The 20,561-nt window shown below is 37.5% G+C and overlaps 2 protein-coding genes and 1 long non-coding RNA gene across 15 annotated transcripts; 2 read left to right on the top strand and 1 right to left on the bottom strand.

The window, feature by feature from the left end:
* Positions 1 to 4,279: 4,279 nt before the first annotated feature.
* Positions 4,280 to 8,202, top strand: LOC147399294 (uncharacterized). 10 transcript variants are annotated; one of them, XM_086448797.1, is made up of 7 exons: positions 4,281 to 4,714; positions 4,825 to 5,077; positions 6,548 to 6,616; positions 7,083 to 7,141; positions 7,219 to 7,341; positions 7,654 to 7,725; positions 7,834 to 8,202. In XM_086448797.1, exons 2-7 carry the CDS (start codon positions 5,055 to 5,057, stop codon positions 7,887 to 7,889), a joined length of 402 nt encoding a protein of 133 aa, XP_086304923.1. In that variant the 5' UTR covers positions 4,281 to 4,714; positions 4,825 to 5,054; the 3' UTR covers positions 7,890 to 8,202. The 10 variants fall into 10 exon arrangements, with proteins under 10 accessions (XP_086304917.1, XP_086304920.1, XP_086304921.1 ...); XM_086448798.1 differs by having other exon boundaries at positions 4,982 to 5,077; XM_086448799.1 differs by having other exon boundaries at positions 4,283 to 4,714; positions 4,825 to 5,179; positions 6,548 to 6,929; positions 6,960 to 7,141.
* Positions 8,203 to 8,627: 425 nt separating this feature from the next.
* On the bottom strand, positions 8,628 to 12,029 carry LOC147399295 (uncharacterized). Of its 4 annotated transcripts, none has more exons than XR_015180126.1 (5): positions 11,594 to 12,029; positions 11,130 to 11,484; positions 10,053 to 10,242; positions 9,019 to 9,152; positions 8,628 to 8,920 (listed from the first exon to the last, which is right to left on the bottom strand). It is a non-coding gene; the product is annotated as an uncharacterized LOC147399295 (long non-coding RNA). The 4 variants fall into 4 exon arrangements; XR_015180127.1 differs by having other exon boundaries at positions 11,130 to 11,327; positions 11,594 to 12,028; XR_015180129.1 differs by having other exon boundaries at positions 11,130 to 11,219; positions 11,594 to 12,026.
* Positions 12,030 to 12,743: 714 nt separating this feature from the next.
* On the top strand, positions 12,744 to 19,394 carry TADA (tRNA arginine adenosine deaminase). Its single transcript, XM_086446797.1, is given in 8 exon segments — positions 12,744 to 13,647; positions 14,542 to 15,124; positions 15,213 to 15,295; positions 15,404 to 16,859; positions 16,862 to 17,410; positions 17,515 to 17,537; positions 17,661 to 17,788; positions 18,935 to 19,394. Coding segments are annotated over 8 exon segments (3,657 nt in total). The 5' UTR covers positions 12,744 to 13,083; the 3' UTR covers positions 19,206 to 19,394.
* The last annotated feature ends 1,167 nt before the right edge of the window (positions 19,395 to 20,561 follow it).

Raw genomic sequence — 20,561 nt, forward strand, 5'->3', positions numbered from 1 at the left:
TTGGACTACAAGTTTCATAGGTGTATTTCTATATTTTTCGATGAATTGTCGTTGAACATCTATCTCAATGATGGGAGATAGATCAACACATGACATTATCATAACTCAGTATTTTTAAGAGTGTTGATTTTTGAACTCAACCTGACAGGGGGACTCATAAACTCACTGACGTGGCATGGGCAAATAACCGTAGATTCTGTCCCTCGGGATGTACAATCGATCTGCCATCTACAATTGTGTATCCCGAGCAAAAGAATTTATGATTCTTTGCCCATGCCACGGCAGTGGCATCGAATTTTTGAGTCCATTTAAAAAAAATCATTAGTCTATTTTTAAACAAGTGGCATCGAATCAAGGAGGGTACACGTCAACCACCCCACAAAGCAGGCTTGGACATTATGAAAAAGTGATCAATTAATTAAAGGTTTCAATTGGTTACCATATTGACTTTACTTAGTCCACAAAATTTTCAATGTGTGCAATTCTTACATGAGTAGGAATCCAAAGCGGTGTCACGTAGCATTTTTGGTGACCCAATGACCGTATGGATATATGGTCCATCCCTTGGTGAATCTACACACAAGATCAGTTTGATAGATGATGTGCATCCATTGATGATAGATTGCCTTAAGAATGATTTCTAGTCGTTGGATTTAAATGCTTTTTCAAGAGCTTGGATCTAATGGATACAAGTTATCAAACATTACGATTTTTGGTATGTAGGATCACCAAAGGATGGACTACATATCCATATGATCAGTGGATCCCCAAAAAGTCCAAGTGGCATAAAATGGAGTGCCACCTAACCTTGGTTAGGGACGGGACACGATTCTGAATCCCTACTCTTCTTACATTGGGTGAAACCCTCTTATGGTCCTTGAACGGAATTACCTCAAATTTATTAGAATATTAAAAGAAAGCATGCAATTAAAAAGATACACTATGACACATTGAATCCTTTTTAGAGCTATTGCACTTGATCATTCTGATCATATTGATCAACTATCTAAGAAGTCGTCAAGCTTGTTCATGTCAAAATTCAAAATAAACTAGTTACAGGATTTTGACTGTGACAGAAGAACTTCACCTATAGCCAATATTCTAAAGAGAAAAACCACCAAAATTTACATACAAACACCCATTTTGACAATGTCTCTTGCACTTTCAACAAACAACCCCACCCTTGCAAGGGAGACATTGGAAGGATTCATGGTTTAAGAATTTTGTACAAATATTAATCCATTGGAATTAGGAAGAACAACCTTACACGCATCGTCCCAGTGCAAAATATCCACAAATAAGGGTGGTAACCTTTTCTAGACACCAACATTAATCCCTTATAAGAAAGAACAATCTGACACGCTTCATCCCAGTTTTGTGGGCAACTTCTTTAATTATGTGTCCAAATAAGAAAAATCTCATAACTATTACTTTTAAGTGTGTGTTATAGTGCGTGTGTAACTATTATCTTCAATAAGCCAACTACCCTTAACTCGTATCTGCAACATTTTTCAAAAAACAATAAAAAGAATATTGATGAATGCTCGCACTAAACATACACCATTTGTAACTGATGTGACAACGGCACATAACTACAAATATTTTTCTTAAAGTATTGTAGAAAAAGATCTATGGTTATGTGCATTGCCATGTTAATCGCATACAGATCTCATGAATAATTTATTGTGTGCATTCATCACGACTGAAATAAAAAATGGTTGCATCAAACCAGACGTAACATAATTGTATTCATAGTTGTTTGGTGTGAATGAGTCATCAATCAAATAAGAAAAAAACCAGATAATTGATTAGAGGTGGATTCACACCTTCAGAGCTGTCATAGACATATCTAAACAAGATTTAGTGTGGTGGAGAATCTGGTCTCTGTCACCAATCACCATCATTTGAAATATATGATGAAGCTTCTAATGGGCCGGATGGTTCTTGGCCCGTTCCTGCCATTCAAATTCAGGCCAAGCCCAAAGGGCTCGTCCGTTGAAACCCCTAATCTAAGATTTCGTCTGTCTACTACTACTAATAAGATGACAACAAAATAATAAAATAAAACAGCAATATTTTTAGCTCTGCCACTGAGAAGGATATTTTCAATAAAATGGTTTAGTTCCTCTCTTTAATCAATCAAAAGAAAGAATATATATATATATATATATGAACAGCGTTATTACGACCCCTATTACGACACATCATTTTGTCTTATATGGGCAAAAATGTTTGGAATGGGCTGATTTTTTGTGATGATGATCTCTGTGATGAGAGGATCATCCTGGCAAAAAATCATCCCATTCCAAAACTTCTAACCCCATCAAAATTGATTTACAAAAATTGGACGGTCTAGAAGTTTCATAATGAGCTGATTTTTGGCAAGGATGATCTCCTCATCACAGAGATCATCCTCACAAAAAATCAGTCCATTCCAAACATTTTTGCCCATATAAGACAAAACACATTGTCTATATGTGTGTAGAAATGGTTGTCCTTTGAACCTGACCCATATATATATATATATATAGGGGGGCGTTCAATGGCCAACTTTTTAGCAAACTTTTTGGCAAAACATTTTTCAAAACATGAGTTAGAAGTTTTGGAATGGGCTGATTTTTGGTGAGGATGATCTCTACACCGTAGAGATCATCCTCACCAAAAATCAGCCCATTCCAAAACTTCTAACCCATGTTTACAAGCTGAAAAATCGTGGACCGTCCATTTTTTGTAAACTGTTTTTGATGGGGTTAGAAGTTTTGAAATGGGCTGATTTTTGGTGATGATGATCTCCTCACCGTAGAGATCATCCTCACCAAAAATCAGCCCATTCCAAAGCCTCTAACTCATGTTTTGAAAAATGTTTTGCCAAAAAGTTTGCTAAAAAGTTTGCCATTGAACGCTACCCATATATATATATATATATATATATGGGTCAGGTTCAAAGGACAACCATTTCTACACACATATAGACAACGTGTTTTGTCTTATATGGGCAAAAATGTTTGGAATGGACTGAATTTTTGTGAGGATGATCTCTGTGATGAGGAGATCATCCTTGCCAAAAATCAGCTCATTATGAAACTTCTAGACCGTCCAATTTTTGTTGAAAAATTATAGACCGTCCAATTTTTGTAAATCAATTTTGATGGGGTTACAAGTTTTGGAATGAGATGATTTTTTGCCAGGATGATCCCCTCATCACAGAGATCATCCTCACAAAAAATCAATCCATTCCAAACATTTTTGCCCATATAAAACAAAACACGTTGTCTATATGTGTGTAGAAATGGTTGTCCTTTGAACCTGACCCTATATATATATAGGGAAATGTTCAGCAACAAACATTTTGACAAACATTTTGGCAAAACATTTTTCAAAATATGGGTTAGAGGTTTGGAATGAGTTGATTTTTGGTGAGGATGATCTCTACGGTGAGGAGATCATCATCACCAAAAATCAGCCCATTCCAAAACCTCTAACCCATCAAAAATGGTTTACAAAAAATGGACGGTCCACGATTTTTCAACTTGTAAACATGGGGCTAGAAGTTTTGGAATGGGCTGATTTTTGGTGAGGATGATCTCCTCACCGTAGAGATCATCCTCACCAAAAATCAGCCCATTCCAAAACCTATAACCCATGTTTTGAAAAATGTTTTGCCAAAATGTTTGCCAAAATGTTTGTTGCTGAAAGGGACCCATATATATATATATATATATATATATGGGTAGCGATCAATGGCCAACAGTTTGGCAAACATTTTGGCAAACACATTTTTCAAAACATGGGTTAGAGGTCTTGGAATAGGCTGATTTTTGGTGAGGATGATCTCTATGGTGAGGAGATCATCATCACCAAAAATCAGCTCATTCCAAAACTTCTAACTTCATCAAAAATGGTTTACAAAAAATGGACGGTTCACGATTTTTCAACTTGTAAAATGGGGCTAGAAGTTTTGGAATGAGCTGATTTTTGGTGAGGATGATCTCCTCACCGTAGAGATCATCCTCACCAAAAATCAGCCCATTCCAAGACCTCTAACCCATGTTTTGAAAAAGTGTTTGCCAAAATGTTTGCCAAACTGTTGGCCACGGATAGGGACCCTATATATATAGAGGGTCGCGTTCCCACGACAACCAAATCTACTCACATCGCGACAAATCGTAGAGGCCGTTCGATCCACGCTAGATCGACGACTCAGATCATCTGTTGATTTGAAAAATAACGACTTTTCGTTATTTGCAATTACCTCCCCGTAAAAAAAAAAAAACCAAATCCCTCTCTTAACAAAAACAGTCCGAAGTCTTCTTCGTTCTTCTTCCTTCGACTCAGATCAGCGTTCGAAGTTCCTCCCCGTCTTCTTCGTTCTTCTTCCTTCTCATTTCTCTGCGTTCGAAGTTCCTCCCCGTAAAAACAGACCAAATCATTATTTGCAATCTCTTCTTCGTTCTTCTTCTTCGCTCAGATCTTCGTCTTCGATCTCTTCGTTTCACTCTTCGATCTGCCAACCATTCCATCTACTCGCGACGATTCTAAGAGATCTTCGAATCACCCAAAAATGAAGACGCAACGAGGTCAGATCGATTCAAATAGATCTGTTTTTTTCGACTTCGTCTGCTAACGACGACAACCATCTTCCTTCCTCTTCGTTTGCGACGGCGCCGACGAAGGTCGCGGCTTCGTCCTCATCTCTCTCCAAAGAAACCCTAAGGTAAACCCTTAATTATTATTATTTTTGACATGTGAAGGGTTTCAACCAACTTCATTTTGCAATTAGTAACCCCCTCTCCCTGCATTTTTTTTCCGGTTTTTGATCTTCAGATCCTTGAAATGATGGGGCACAAGATATATTTACTCTTGATTCTCCTCTTTCACTATTCTATTTCATTTTCTTTGATCTTATATTATAAAGTCTCTTTAATTTTGCTCTATCATAGGAATGCTTTAATCTATACCTGTTTACTTTTCTTTGTTTCAGGTATGATCATAGTGTGGCACATGCTGTTTTCACAGTTGTTTCAGTATTGGTTTTTCATTTCTTGGTAACTGGAATGATTTTGGCTACTTGTTGTTGGTAAGATTTCAGAGTTGAAATATATGGTGCTTCCACTATGTTTCTAAGTACTCATTGATGTCAGCACCAGAAACAAACAACCAATCTGATTCTTTTAACATTGTAATGTTCTGTCCTCTATCTTCTCTTTCTACCACTTATTAACTTTTCTAGGCATATTTATACTTGATGAAGATGGATAGTGCACTTATTATATTTCTACTTGCATGCACTTGCTATATCCTTACTTGTTTGATCGCATTTGTTTCTAAGTGGTGATTGCTGGGTGCAGTGGTAGAGGCTTTATCTAGATTTTGTTCGTCTTTTCTGGTGCATAGTTGATAATTTCAATTTCCATCATTACAATTGTAGTAACATTATGAGAGTGAAAGAGTCGTTTCTATGGGAACACGTCCTCGACTACTCAGTCACTGAGCTTTAAGAGCTCTAATTACTTCTTATTGTTTTTATGGTAGTTTGGTGTTTAGGCGTTACCCAACTAGCTTTAACTAACAAAATGTATGTTGCAGTCTATGGTATCTTCATCCTAATAAATTCTCTAACAAAATTCTGGGAATGCATCACTAGACTCAAACTGGTTACAGCATTTTTTGGGACGGTAAGCTTTAGGCTAGGCAGGACCCCAACCAGCTTTAATTAACAAATATAATGTTAGTGTATGGTATGTACGTTTTGAAGCATCGGCATACTGAATTCTTTAAAGTTCATCATAAAAAGGAGGATGCATTACTACAAAGGAATTCCTTTGCAACTTCCATAAAATTAACCATAATCCTCCAACACCTCTTAAAGAGTAAAAGAGATAGTTCTCTCCAACCTCTCTCCAACCAATCCTTTGATTTAGGATCAAGATTGCAAATTCAATACTGTCAAGAGTAAGTATTGACTGTTTAATTGTGCGCACTTCAAAGATATTGGTCTTCAATTGAATCAATTTATTTAAGTTCATTTCTGTTCTTTTGACTCTGCTCTACATGGATGCATCTTTCTAATAAGAAGCAATATGTGGTTCCATGGGATGAATGTTAGACACCAGGTTTGACACTTACAATTGTGTCCAACCCATTTTAGCTCATTCTAGTTGCAGTTACTACAATCTTAGTATCTCTGTCTATACTTCATAGCTTGGATTCTTGGAATCGTATCAGAAGTTTGGATACCAGACCACCCTCATAATCTCATTGTGCTGTTTTTTTATAGATAAAGATGATAATTGTTCTTTTTGGTTAATTCTTATCTCTAGATAGTTTATGAGGAGGCTTCTCCTCTCAGGTATCTAGGTTCTTAATGGGCTTACCCATCATGATCTGGTTCTTAGACATTTTATCCACCCAAAAAGTTCATATTTATAGTTACTCCCACTACTACACCGAATCGCTGACCTGATGTGTGAAATTAGATGTTGCAAATTATTTATCAGAATACCTTTGGTATGTTAAAATCCATTTCTTATCATCAATGCCCATGTAGGTTCTTGACAAATGCATATCTTCGTGAGGAGGCTCCAAACAGCCATGTGGTTGAACAATGTGTTGAATGGCAAGTCATGAAACTTTTACTTTGTTTCTACATCAGAAAATATAGTAGTTTCTACTTGGTTAAACCTAAGTTTCAATGCAATGCTGATTTTTCTCATTTAGATTTCAACCATACATATTCTCATATGTAGAATTGTTTTTCCTGAAAGTTCATTTATATGGTTGATATGCCTTTAGAGTTGAGTCTTCTTGTCCAATAGAAATAAATAGGTGTTTTCCAGTCAGTTCTCGTTGGATAAATTCATTGCAGAAACCACTGCTATTAGCAGTACTCTGTCATGGATTATTCCGATCAGGGCAGAAAATACTTTTCAGAATGACCCCCCCCCCCCCCCCCCCCCCCGGCACGAGCGGCACCGAGATGCCCTCAAATCCCGCTAGGCATGTATTTGGTTTTGTTCTACATCCACTGTTTGATTTAAATTGTTAACAAACCAATTCATGCTAATCATTTTCTTTTCACATAGGCTGTATGCATTTGATGTTCACTGCAACTCTTTCTTCCCAATGTTCGTTATGCTTTACGGTAATTGCCCTACCTCGGAAAACTACTCTTATATTATGCTTAAGGACTTTATTGATATCTTCCCGTTTTTGTGCCAGTGATTCATTATTTTGTATCACTGCTCTTGGTTGCCCATGGTTTCGTTTTGGTTCTGCTATCAAATTTACTTTTCATGGTGGCCATTTCTTACTACCACTACCTCAACTTTCTAGGATATGATGGTAAGTGAAAAAACCCAACTCTTATCAAACTTGTTTAGGTTAGGACAGGAAGGAGATGCCTTCCCTTACTCTACTGTACTTGGCACACGTGGTGGTTGGATCATCAAATCTCTTTTGTCTGATCCATTGAATGGTGAGTCTGGACCTACTAAAAGTGTCCTATGTATTTAGGAGTGGGAGGCACACGATCTCCATTTCTCACTGGGGCTAAAGTTTTTCTTTTCTTTTAAGATAAAAAAGGGATTTTAGTCTTATGATTAATTTTACTTTTCAATATTTTAATTATTCCCTCTGTTGGATAAATCATTGCAGTACTACCCTTTTTGGAGAAGACCACCTTGTTCTTGTATCCAATCGGTCTTGTCATCATACTTTCTCCACTCTGTAAGTATAAATGACAATGAATTTCCTTTTTTTCTTTGTTTGCGCGTGCACACATGCTTGTGTGTGACAGTGGAAGTTGAGAATAAATTTGCATATCTTGGTTTGCAGTGATTTTGAGTGGCTTCAACCCAACAAGATACATTATGAGTATTTACTTCAGTTAGTAGCTGTAATTTACTAAAGCTAACACTGCAGAGAGCATATAGGGGTGAGATCTGTGAAACATGGAAAGGCAGTGATGAGTGCTGGATTGATTCTTCCTATGTAAAGGGTGTGGCAGGCTAGGTTGCCACATCAAAATCTTTGCAATTTTTCTTTGTAGCATTGGATGTGAAGCCAATTGCAATGAGTTTAAGACTAGTTTTGATGAAGAAAAAGGAAGAGTGAGACAATTAAGAATTTATAAGTGTAATTTTATTTTATTTTGGAATGCAATTAATACTAGTTGATCTACAACTAGTTTTTCCCTTCTCACAATCATCCTTGAAAATATTTATATTTTATCTTTTAAACAGGAATTTTATTGTCATTCTAATGGTGACAATTTTTTTCTTTCTTCTTTTTGCAGTTAAAGGAAAATGATAATTTTTTATTGGTTAATCGTTGGGAAAGTTTGGTTGACAAGAAATCAACTAATCTTTAAAAATAAAAGATCTAAAAGGGGGAAAAGTAATTATTGAATCATATTCCAGCTTTAAAAGGGGGAGCTTTTCCGTGAACAATGAAAAACCTAATAACTAGAAGCTTGCATCAATAAAATTCACATTCGGATTCCATTCCATTTTTCTAATTTAAGACAAGAAACTTGAATTTGATTAGATCTATTTGTGAAAGGATTTAAGACAAGATTAAATTTGTTTATTTTGTCTCTCAACCAATGTGACAAGAAACTTGAATTTGAATAAAATAAAAAGAATCTCCATTTTAAAGCTCAACACAACACTACAACACACCCCACCCACCAAAACATAACTTGATAATTTACACATAACCAACAATCCCTAGCAGTAGTTCAAGAGAGAAAAACAAAGAAAATACAAAACAAACTTAGAAGAAAAAAAATTCCATATTTGTTGATGATAGAGAGGGAGGTGTTCTTTTCAGATCTGGCCTTAAAAGAGATGGCCCTAATGACAATTTGGTGGTACACTGCAGTAAGAGCAACTCCAATGAAGGGTCCCACCTAGAATATCCACTGAACCCAAACAAACAAACAAACATTAATTCCTATTAATAGAATTATGGAAAAATATTTATATAATATAAAGTATGATAAGAGGGGTGTAGACATACATGGTCATCCCAACCATGGGTTTTGTTGTAGATGATGGCAGCACCAAGGCTCCTAGCAGGGTTGATGCCTGTTCCTGTGATAGGGATGGTTGCCAAATGTACCAAGAACACTGCAAATCCTATTGAGATGAAACCTGCATCCCAAGAACTTAGGTGATCAATAATCTTAATCTTAAGATTTAATGAACATAACCTGAATATGCAGATTTCCATCGATCTATATTGAGATGTTTTGAAGGACAGATATTATGACCCTTTGTTGAGGAGGAGACTATTTTCTATGCCCTAATAGACTTGGGTAGGCTCAAATTAGCTAACAGAAAAGAAAATGCTGATCCATCAAGAGGATTACACTGTCATTTTCTTTTCTTTTTTTCTTTTTTCTTTTTTTTCTTTCCAATGTCTAAATATAGAATAAAAACAGGGAAAACATTACAATTAATGGCATGGTCAAGAGGAAAAACATTTATTGTAAAAAATCTGAGACTTTTCTCAAATGATCTCTCATTCATCTATACAAAAGAAGAAGAAAAATCCATAAGTCATTGAACATATAAGAAAGTAGAAGTTACTATTTTTATCATTCACCAACAGTCCCAAATTCAACAAACCTTATAAGAAATTTATGAAAATTGAGTATTATTTATTTTCAAAAATGTTGAGGGAAAACAAAATTGATCTTTTCTTTTTCTTCTTTTGTTCACTTTGTTACTTAAATGGCCAAATTAGCAAAACACAGCATTTTATTAGTATGCCCCTCTTTGGCTTGGATGATGTCAGTGAACACCCTCCGTCTGGCAAGGTTAGTGGTTTGCTCACATGGTCAAGTTGTCTGCCAAAACTCATATTACTCTTTCCAACCAACAAAGACCAATTTTTCAGCCAAATCACAACATAGGTCCTTCAGATCCACCTCAATTGTTACTTATTAAGTCTTTTAACTGTTATGTTTGATGAAAACTTTAACCATTGTACAGGCATCTAATATCAAAAGAGAAAACATGTATATTCAGTAAGGAAAAGATAAAACTTACATCAGATTTTGTTTGCAGGGGGGGCAAGTGTCGCAACAAGCTTCTTTGGATGGGGCCTTTCCCGATGTTCATATTGCAAGCATTGAGAGGCAAGGTCAACAACCACAGTTGATTCTTCTGTTGAAAAGTTTCCCTCTAAATGTGAATCCATTAAGAGAGGGATATTCTTGCCCCGTATCATATCAAGAGCCTACATAGATACATAGAAAGATCAATCAAAAGAACAGAAATGAACTTAAATAAATTGATTCAATTGAAGACCAATATCTTTGAAGTGCGCACAATTAAACAGTCAATACTTACTCTTGACAGTATTGAATTTTGCAATCTTGATCCTAAATCAAAGGATTGGTTGGAGAGAGGTTGGAGAGAACTATCTCTTTTACTCTTTAAGAGGTGTTGGAGGATTATGGTTAATTTTATGGAAGTTGCAAAGGAATTCCTTTGTAGTAATGCATCCTCCTTTTTATGATGAACTTTAAAGAATTCAGTATGCCGATGCTTCAAAACGTACATACCATACACTAACATTATATTTGTTAATTAAAGCTGGTTGGGGTCCTGCCTAGCCTAAAGCTTACCGTCCCAAAAAATGCTGTAACCAGTTTGAGTCTAGTGATGCATTCCCAGAATTTTGTTAGAGAATTTATTAGGATGAAGATACCATAGACTGCAACATACATTTTGTTAGTTAAAGCTAGTTGGGTAACGCCTAAACACCAAACTACCATAAAAACAATAAGAAGTAATTAGAGCTCTTAAAGCTCAGTGACTGAGTAGTCGAGGACGTGTTCCCATAGAAACGACTCTTTCACTCTCATAATGTTACTACAATTGTAATGATGGAAATTGAAATTATCAACTATGCACCAGAAAAGACGAACAAAATCTAGATAAAGCCTCTACCACTGCACCCAGCAATCACCACTTAGAAACAAATGCGATCAAACAAGTAAGGATATAGCAAGTGCATGCAAGTAGAAATATAATAAGTGCACTATCCATCTTCATCAAGTATAAATATGCCTAGAAAAGTTAATAAGTGGTAGAAAGAGAAGATAGAGGACAGAACATTACAATGTTAAAAGAATCAGATTGGTTGTTTGTTTCTGGTGCTGACATCAATGAGTACTTAGAAACATAGTGGAAGCACCATATATTTCAACTCTGAAATCTTACCAACAACAAGTAGCCAAAATCATTCCAGTTACCAAGAAATGAAAAACCAATACTGAAACAACTGTGAAAACAGCATGTGCCACACTATGATCATACCTGAAACAAAGAAAAGTAAACAGGTATAGATTAAAGCATTCCTATGATAGAGCAAAATTAAAGAGACTTTATAATATAAGATCAAAGAAAATGAAATAGAATAGTGAAAGAGGAGAATCAAGAGTAAATATATCTTGTGCCCCATCATTTCAAGGATCTGAAGATCAAAAACCGGAAAAAAATGCAGGGAGAGGGGGTTACTAATTGCAAAATGAAGTTGGTTGAAACCCTTCACATGTCAAAAATAATAATAATTAAGGGTTTACCTTAGGGTTTCTTTGGAGAGAGATGAGGACGAAGCCGCGACCTTCGTCGGCGCCGTCGCAAACGAAGAGGAAGGAAGATGGTTGTCGTCGTTAGCAGACGAAGTCGAAAAAAACAGATCTATTTGAATCGATCTGACCTCGTTGCGTCTTCATTTTTGGGTGATTCGAAGATCTCTTAGAATCGTCGCGAGTAGATGGAATGGTTGGCAGATCGAAGAGTGAAACGAAGAGATCGAAGACGAAGATCTGAGCGAAGAAGAAGAACGAAGAAGAGATTGCAAATAATGATTTGGTCTGTTTTTACGGGGAGGAACTTCGAACGCAGAGAAATGAGAAGGAAGAAGAACGAAGAAGACGGGGAGGAACTTCGAACGCTGATCTGAGTCGAAGGAAGAAGAACGAAGAAGACTTCGGACTGTTTTTGTTAAGAGAGGGATTTGGTTTTTTTTTTTTTACGGGGAGGTAATTGCAAATAACGAAAAGTCGTTATTTTTCAAATCAACAGACGATCTGAGTCGTCGATCTAGCGTGGATCGAACGGCCTCTACGATTTGTCGCGATGTGAGTAGATTTGGTTGTCGTGGGAACGCGACCCATATATATATATATAAAGTTGGAGATTTATTCAATTTACTTCCTCCAACCAGTACAAGATTTGGGAACACTTAATTTCAATTATTAATTTCTAATAACACTTGAAGATTCTAAACATTTTTAGGAAATTTGCTTAACAAAACCAAATAATTTCCATGCCTTATGTTGAAAAAATAAAAATAAAAAAAGTCACAAGGCACAAATTTACATGATTCTCATAAACTTATAAAATCTCTTAACTTTATCTGTTTCTTCAGTGTATATTAATGATTTTATGCATTTAAATATGTGAAGCCTCTTCTTTACTAATATAGTAAGATTTTGAGTATTACTAAGGATCGTTTTACTCAGACAAAAAAACAAAAAATAATAATTTAATTTAATTTAATTTTTTTTTATAATTAGATTCAAGATTTTGAAAATCAAACTTAAAAATCAAATTCAATAGATTTTGTCCTGTACAAATTTGAAACATCAGATCATGTTTTTGGATGGCAAGAGGTGAGAGCAAGTACCCTTAGCAGGGAATAGGGAGCTCCTTAAATATTTTATAAAACGAGATTTTGTGTAAAGTGGTATTCAATTGTCCAATCCCGATTTCATAACCAAAAAAGCACCCGTACTGAGAGGATTTGACTCGGGCGATCCGATTTCCAAATCCGGTTCTTAATTCTTAAATCATTTTTCTGCTTTTTCGGATCAAATGCCAAATCTTCACAGCAAAGTAGTTTCATTTGTAACTCTTATACTGTCTGATCGACAAAATCCCATATGGGATTGCATCACAATCTCTTCCTCAACAACACAATTCCGTCAAATTCATCTCACACACTAAGGTAAGAGCTTCTCTTTCTCTTTCTTTATCTCTCACAGACAGTTGAACCATACAGATAGATATGCAGAACTCTTACATAAGCACACCATTAGCTTTTAGCTGCAAAGGGACTTTTTGTTTTTCCTTCAATGATTATTACTTCTTGAATGAAAGAATTGACAAGTCTTGTTCTTCATCATTATCATCATCATGTGCTTGCTCTAGATTTTCCACCCATGGCCATGGAATACCCATGAACCCTAGATTTTTATTTGGGTTGAGGCAGTCCACCCTGGTTCAATTGTCAGCTTCTAGAAGGTTGATGATCTTACGGGGTGGGGGCCATTATTGCCCATTGCCCATTTACGGGTCCAATAGGGTTTGTTACGGTGATGCCTACCGTCCTCCTCCTCCTCCTCTTATTACTACTACTACTACTACTACTAGTAGTTGGAGGACAAGGAGGAGAAGAGGAAAGAGAGACGGAAGATTTGATTGTAGGGTTTGGGAGGAGAAGAGTGAGAGTTGGGATTCGGATATTGAAAGTGATGCTGAAGCAATGCTCAGCTTATTAACTGAAGAAATCGGTGAGAAGTTTGTTGGTGTTGGAGAGAGGAAAATAGCTTGGCAGCAAGGAGAGTCCAAGTAGAGAAAAGAGGAAGAGGTGTTCACGAGTGTTCTAGGGTAGAAGATAAGCTGTGGAGTCTGACTTTTGGAGAGGAATTCGAAGGGTAAAACTTTGAATCTGCCACAATAAAGTCGGGGAAGAAGTGTATAGAAGTTCAGTAGGAAAAGAAGGTTCTTTGAGGGTTGAGAATCTGGTTGAGGAAAGAAGGTCTAGTTGTTCATCTTACTACTCTGTGGTTGTCTTCGGATGGTATTGATGAGAAAGATGTTGTGTTCAAGTTGAGAATGAAGATTTGTTGGCGAATTCTCAACTAGCCATGAGAGCAGGAGTTGAGAAAGGAAGGAGAGGGTGTTCTTGCTGGGAATTTAGAAAACAACTTAAGAAGTATGAAGATGATGAGGGGGAATACGGTGAAGTCTCGACACGGAGAAATAGTGAAGTGGGATCGTGTGCATCACGACTGGTGTTGATTGGGATTCGAGAAACAAGGTTGAAAAGAAGGTTACTGAAGTGTCGGTTGGACAAACAGAATCAAGGAAAGAGACCTTGCAAAATCTTTACAAATGTTCTGGATGCCAATGAGAGTGGTGCCAGAAGGGCTTCCAGTTGAACCATACAGATAGATATGCAGAACTCTTACATAAGCACACCATTAGCTTTAGCTGCAAAGGGACTTTTGTTTTTCCTTCAATGATTATACGTCTTGAATGAAAGAATTGACAAGTCTTGTTCTTCATCATTATCATCATCATGTGCTTGCTCTAGATTTTCCACCCATGGCATGGAATACCCATGAACCCTAGATTTTATTTGGTTGAGCAGTCCACCTGGTTCAATTGTCAGCTTCTAGAAGGTTGATGATCTTACGGGGTGGGGGCCATTATTGCCCATTACCCATTTACGGGTCCCTAGGGTTGTTACGGTGATGCCTACCGTCCTCCCCTCCTCCTCTTATACTACTACTATACTACTACTACTAGTTGGAGGACAAGGAGGAGGAGAGGAAAGAGAGAAGGAAGATTTGATTGTAGGGTTTGGGAGGAGAAGAGTGAGAGTTGGGATTCGGATATTGAAAGTGATGCTGAAGCAATGCTCAGCTTATTAACTGAAGAAATCGGTGAGAAGTTTGTTGGTGTTGGAGAGAGGAAGAATAGATTGGCAGCAAGGAGAGTCCAACTAGAGAAAAGAGGAAGAGGTGTTCACGAGTGTTCTAGGGTAGAAGATAAGCATGTGGAGTCTGATTTTTTGGAGAGGAATTCGAAGGGTAACTTTGAATCTGCCACAATAAAGTCGAGGGAAGAAGTGTATAGAAGTTCAGTAGGAAAAGAAGGTTCTTTGAGGGGTGAGAATCATGGGTTGAGGAAAGAAGGGTCTAGTTGTTCATCTTACTACTCTGTGTTGTCTTCGGATGGTATTGATGAGAAAGATGTTGATGTTCAAGTTGAGAATGGAAGATTTGTGTTGGCGAATTCTCAACTAGCCATGAGAGCAAGGAGTTGAGAAAGGAAGGAGAGGGGTTCTTGCTGGGAAATTTAGAAAACAACTTAAGAAGTATGAAGATGATGATGGGGAATACGGTGAAGTCTCGACACGGAGAAATAGTGAAGTGGGATCGTGTGCAATCACGAGGAGGAGAAGAGTGAGAGTTGGGATTCGGATATTGAAAGTGATGCTGAAGCAATGCTCAGCTTATTAACTGAAGAAATCGGTGAGGAGAAGTTTGTTGGTGTTGGAGAGAGGAAGAATAGATTGGCAGCAAGGAGAGTCCAACTAGAGAAAAAGAGGAAGAGGTGTTCACGAGTGTTCTAGGGTAGAAGATAAGCATGTGGAGTCTGATTTTTTGGAGAGGAATTCGAAGGGTAACTTTGAATCTGCCACAATAAAGTCGAGGGAAGAAGTGTATAGAAGTTCAGTAGGAAAAGAAGGTTCTTTGAGGGGTGAGAATCATGGGTTGAGGAAAGAAGGGTCTAGTTGTTCATCTTACTACTCTGTGTTGTCTTCGGATGGTATTGATGAGAAAGATGTTGATGTTCAAGTTGAGAATGGAAGATTTGTTGGCGAATTCTCAACTAGCCATGAGAGCAAGGAGTTGAGAAAGGAAGGAGAGGGTGTTCTTGCTGGGAAATTTAGAAAACAACTTAAGAAGTATGAAGATGATGATGGGGAATACGGTGAAGTCTCGACACGGAGAAATAGTGAAGTGGGATCGTGTGCAATCACGACTGGTGTTGATTGGGATTCGAGAAACAAGGTTGAAAAGAAGGTTACTGAAGTGTCGGTTGGACAAACAGAATCAAGGAAAGAGACCTTGCAAAATCTTTACAATGTTCTGGATGCCAATGAGAGTGGTGCCAGAAGGGCTTCCAGTTCCCAGAAGCTATTCGGTGGAAGGGAAAATAATTCTACCTTGTCAATGAATTTGGTTGAAGAAACAAAAGAGCAATGTAGCCAAACAGATCATCAAGTTATCCAACAGTCCGGATCGAGAAAAAAGGCCCAACAGACTACACAGAGGTCAGAGATCCACAAAAGTGAGATTGAAAGGGCATCCATCTCCCAAACACAATCAAGTGGAAGAGAAAAGAACTTAACTGCTTCGGTGAATTTGGTTCAAGAAGCAAGAGAGAGACATAGCCAGTACGATTCAAGAATAAAGTCCCAAAAATTTACCAAAATGTCAGAGATCAATGACTTAGATATTGAAAGGGCCTCGGCTTCACGGAGGGTTTTTGAGACTAGAATGAAGAACGGGGAAGAGAAATCAACTTCTCTTCAGAGTTCAGTTCAGGAGCCAAAAAATAGACGCATGCAAACTAATCAAGAAGTTTTTGGGCGAAGTGAATCAAGGAAAGAATCAGAGGACCTCACCAATGTATCAGTGATCTGTACCAGTGATACTGAAGCAATCACCGATTCCCAACAACTCTTTGAAACAAGAATGAATGCTCGAGTGGGAAATTCAACTTTAAGTGCGAATCTGGTTCAGGAAGCAAAAGAAGGTAACCAAACTCATGAAGGAGTCATCAGACAAGTTGGATCAAGGAAAGAGCCCCAAAGGCCTACCAAACAATCAAGTTTCTCGGTGAGATCTCCTAAAAGGGCCTCTAGTTCCCAATCACCATTAAATTTAGTTCCACAATCTAAAGAAAAACAAATGGGTGCATGGAAGGAGGGGATAAATTTGCAGGTGATGGTGACACCTCCTTCATCTCAATTTGTAGCAAGAGGTTCCTAGAAACTGTTCATTACCGAAAACCTACTAGTGGATATGCTACGCAGGAGGTTTCTCGTGAAACCTTGGGAAGTGGGTCTAGCACCTTATATATAGAAGAGGAAGCTCCTGATTCGCCCCACAAACTAGATGGCAGAACCAGAATTGGGGTGCATTCAATGCTCATGTTCCATGAGGATGCATTGGGTTCAGCAAATCGTTTTGATGCATCTTCCACACAGTTTGTTGGAGAGTTCACAGAGAAGCTACGGCATGAAGTATCGACTTCTGAAGGCCTGAAGGAAATGACATCTTCCCCAACGACTTCAGTGTACAAAGATGAAACTTATACACAACAGGGTTCAAGTCAACTATTATCCGAGGAATTCCAGTCGCAGGTGCATGGTTCGAGGCGAACATCTTCCAGGTCTGAAGTAATGGGACCATCAGATGAAATGTGGGATGTCCCTGGTCCATCTTCTCAGGAACCTTCTAGGACTGACGCACCAGCACCTGTGGAAATCCGTCCCTCTACTACGAGTGCCATTGTCAGGAGAAGTAGCGGTCCTTGTGACTAGTTGGTACATGCATTGTTGAGTTGAACATCATTTATCATGGAGTGCAGAAATATTACAGTTAATAAATACTATGCATCGCACATCATTCATATCTAGTACTTGGCCAGAGATACAAAAATGTTAGAATAGATATATGAAGCTTGCTTTCTTCTTCTTCTTCTTCTATTTTGGATAAGTTATTAATATTTCTCTGTTTCAACTAATTTTCCTTCATATTTACCTTCCCCAATGTCTCTGTGTAGGAGACAACACTTTATGTAACACTTGAACCATGTCCCATGTGTGCTGGTGCAATTCTCCAGGCTCGAATTGATACTGTGGTATGGGGAGCTCCCAATAAACTTCTAGGTGCTGATGGCAGCTGGGTTAGGTATGTAACTTTTTTAATAACATAAATTATACCTTCAACAATTTTGGTGAGAAAGCCCAACATACAAATGAACAAGATGGCACATTTGTCCATTGATATGTAATTTGATGATGATGGTGATGTGTGGGAAAAAGATTACTTAGAAGGATGTGCCACTGAATTCTTTTAGGATAACCACCCACCCATGACAGTCTTCGTGATTTTTTCCATCACCAATTCCAGAGTTTTTCTTGTCTCTGATGGCAATCTTTTACAAAACACTACTTACTTTCTGTTATCTTTATTTTCCTTTCTTCTTTTTCATTTTCATAAACTTAAAAGCAGTATTAAGTTTATGGCCATCGTAATATTGGGACAATTGATTTGGTTTCCATGTGTGAGACATGGACATCCTGTATATACTTTGGAAAATCCCAGTATTTTTCATGTCCAACACTTGATTCATGCCAGAATGTTAGTATAACAGAAAATGTCAACGCCTACCCCAATTTTTGGGTTAATGTTCCTATTCTCTGCTATACTTATGAATGGCAATATATGCAGAAATGTTAGTATAGCATAAAATGCCAAAATTGCCTATTCCAATTCTTTGGTCAAGGGGTGGATGAGGATGTTTTCTGTTATACTAATCTTTATGTATATTTCATCATGCCTATTATAAGGAATTTAGCATCCCTGTTAGGCAGTAGATACCATCAACTAATAGTATAGTTGTCAAGGACGAACATGTTAAAAATGAAGTCGGACCCCGATCCCCCTCCCTCTTTTCAGGTGGGAGATGTTGAAAGCCAAAGTACCCCAATTAAAAGAAAAAAAAAAAAACTGATTGGATAGTATCCATCTGATTTAATGTACTGTTTTCTGGGTTATCTCAAATTTGGTCTCGAAATTGCAATCGATCAAATGGTTATGATTATCTAATCAAATTCTGGCATATGAGGTCACTTGAGAAGGCCTACAAATGCTGTGTCATTACCCTTTGCATTTCTGCCATTTGTGCAGCCTTTCCATTGGTAGGTTGTGTTTACTGTCAGCCTGATGGAAGCGTAGATTTCTCCATAAATTGGAAATTTTTTTAACTGGTAAAAGAAGAGTGCTTGAGGTTCAAAGATAACCATGTTTCAACTTGTGAACTTCACCTTGCAGACTTTTTCCTGGTGGTGGTGGAGGAAGTGGTTCAGATCTGACAAATCAGGCTGCTGGTCCAGTTCACCCATTCCACCCAAAAATGACAATCAGACGTGGGATCCTGGCGGCCGAGTGTGCTGATACTATGCAACAGTTCTTCCAGCTGAGGAGGAAGGTGAAGGAAAAGAAGCAAGAGTCACCACCACCTTCATGCTTGCCTATTTCAACTCATCAATCAAAATTCCTCTCTAAGATGCATGACATCTTCAACGTTATGTTCTGCTTGTAGCATAGGCACTTGGAAATGTTGCGTCTTATATTTCCATGGAGAAGTCAAGTGAGCTATTTTCCTTTCTATCTATACAATAAGGTATAAGCTTCATTTATTTTGAAGGTGGTTTAAAGGTCACCATTACTTAGCATTGTGTGAACTGCATTTGTTTGTTCTGATCATAATCCAATTATTTAGTAGCTCTAATCACGTGAACTAAGTTCTGAACAGCTTCTGCCTTTCGGGACTAATGTCACAGATGGTGTTCAAAGTTCCCACCATCAGAGGAGATCATAATGAAAACATTGGTCCCAAAATATAGATTTTTCGCGATTGTCTTAATCAAGACTCTGGTTTCCTTTTCCCCCCTAATTGAGACAATGCCTTGGAGATGAGATTTAAGAACCTTGGTCCCTTAAAAGATGAACTACAAACAGTTTGGATTCCAATCCAACTGATGAGATACGTTGTGTAGGTTGTAGCCCAAAAATTATGTTACAGGGGCCATAATTACACGATTAATATATTTTTGTTGTGGAATTATGTCATGGAACTGTCCAAATGTGAATGCATACTTAGAATCATGGGGTACTCAAAACAGCACTGGCTGCCTAGTCTCTACAGAGCTTACTTCAATTAGCTTGATTTTTGGTGAAATTTTCTTGTGGTCTTTGAAAATAGTCTACTTTTGGGCCTAATATGGGAACAAGCACAGGGTCGAAAAGCTGTAAATGTTGTTTGTTGTTTTGAATAATGTGTAATGTTGCAATCAATGGAATTTACAACAAAAATAGAAGAGAAGCTTACTGGTATTAATAATGTGGTTTCACTTTTCACACATGTTGAATATAATAAAGCAGTTCCAGCAAAATCCGTAAATTTTCCCCTCCATTTCATTGTATTGTTATGAAATTTACAAACATCATCTCCCTACATTCGTTATGGTCCCATTGAAAGATTTTGTAACATGTGCAATATGATCCTCCACATAACTAAATGTGCATTGGAAGCGCCTTGTTATTGCTAAGAACTTACAATCTCTACTTCTCAATTTAGATTCCAAGGTGACACATGACATTATTCCCCCCCCAACACACACACACAAACAATAAAAAAATTCTCCAATCCAGCATCTATGATACAAAATAACTGGCCTAAATCTATGAAAAATGTTTAATCAATTTGTTTCTGTATATAAATCCTTGTTTTTTTTTTTTTTGTTAACTTTTTTAGCCGGTCAAAGGGGGATAGTTGGAGAAAGACATGATCCAAAGTGCCACACCAACTGTGCGCAATGCCTTGTGATTTGCATAGGAATTGCTGTGACATTAACAAAAGTTGGTGTGGCAATAGTAGCTCTCTTTTGGTTCTGCG

Source organism: Akebia trifoliata, chromosome 7 (genome assembly GCF_017979445.1).
Source record: "Akebia trifoliata isolate Shusen 1 chromosome 7, ASM1797944v1, whole genome shotgun sequence".
Classification (NCBI taxonomy): Eukaryota; Viridiplantae; Streptophyta; class Magnoliopsida; order Ranunculales; family Lardizabalaceae; genus Akebia; species Akebia trifoliata.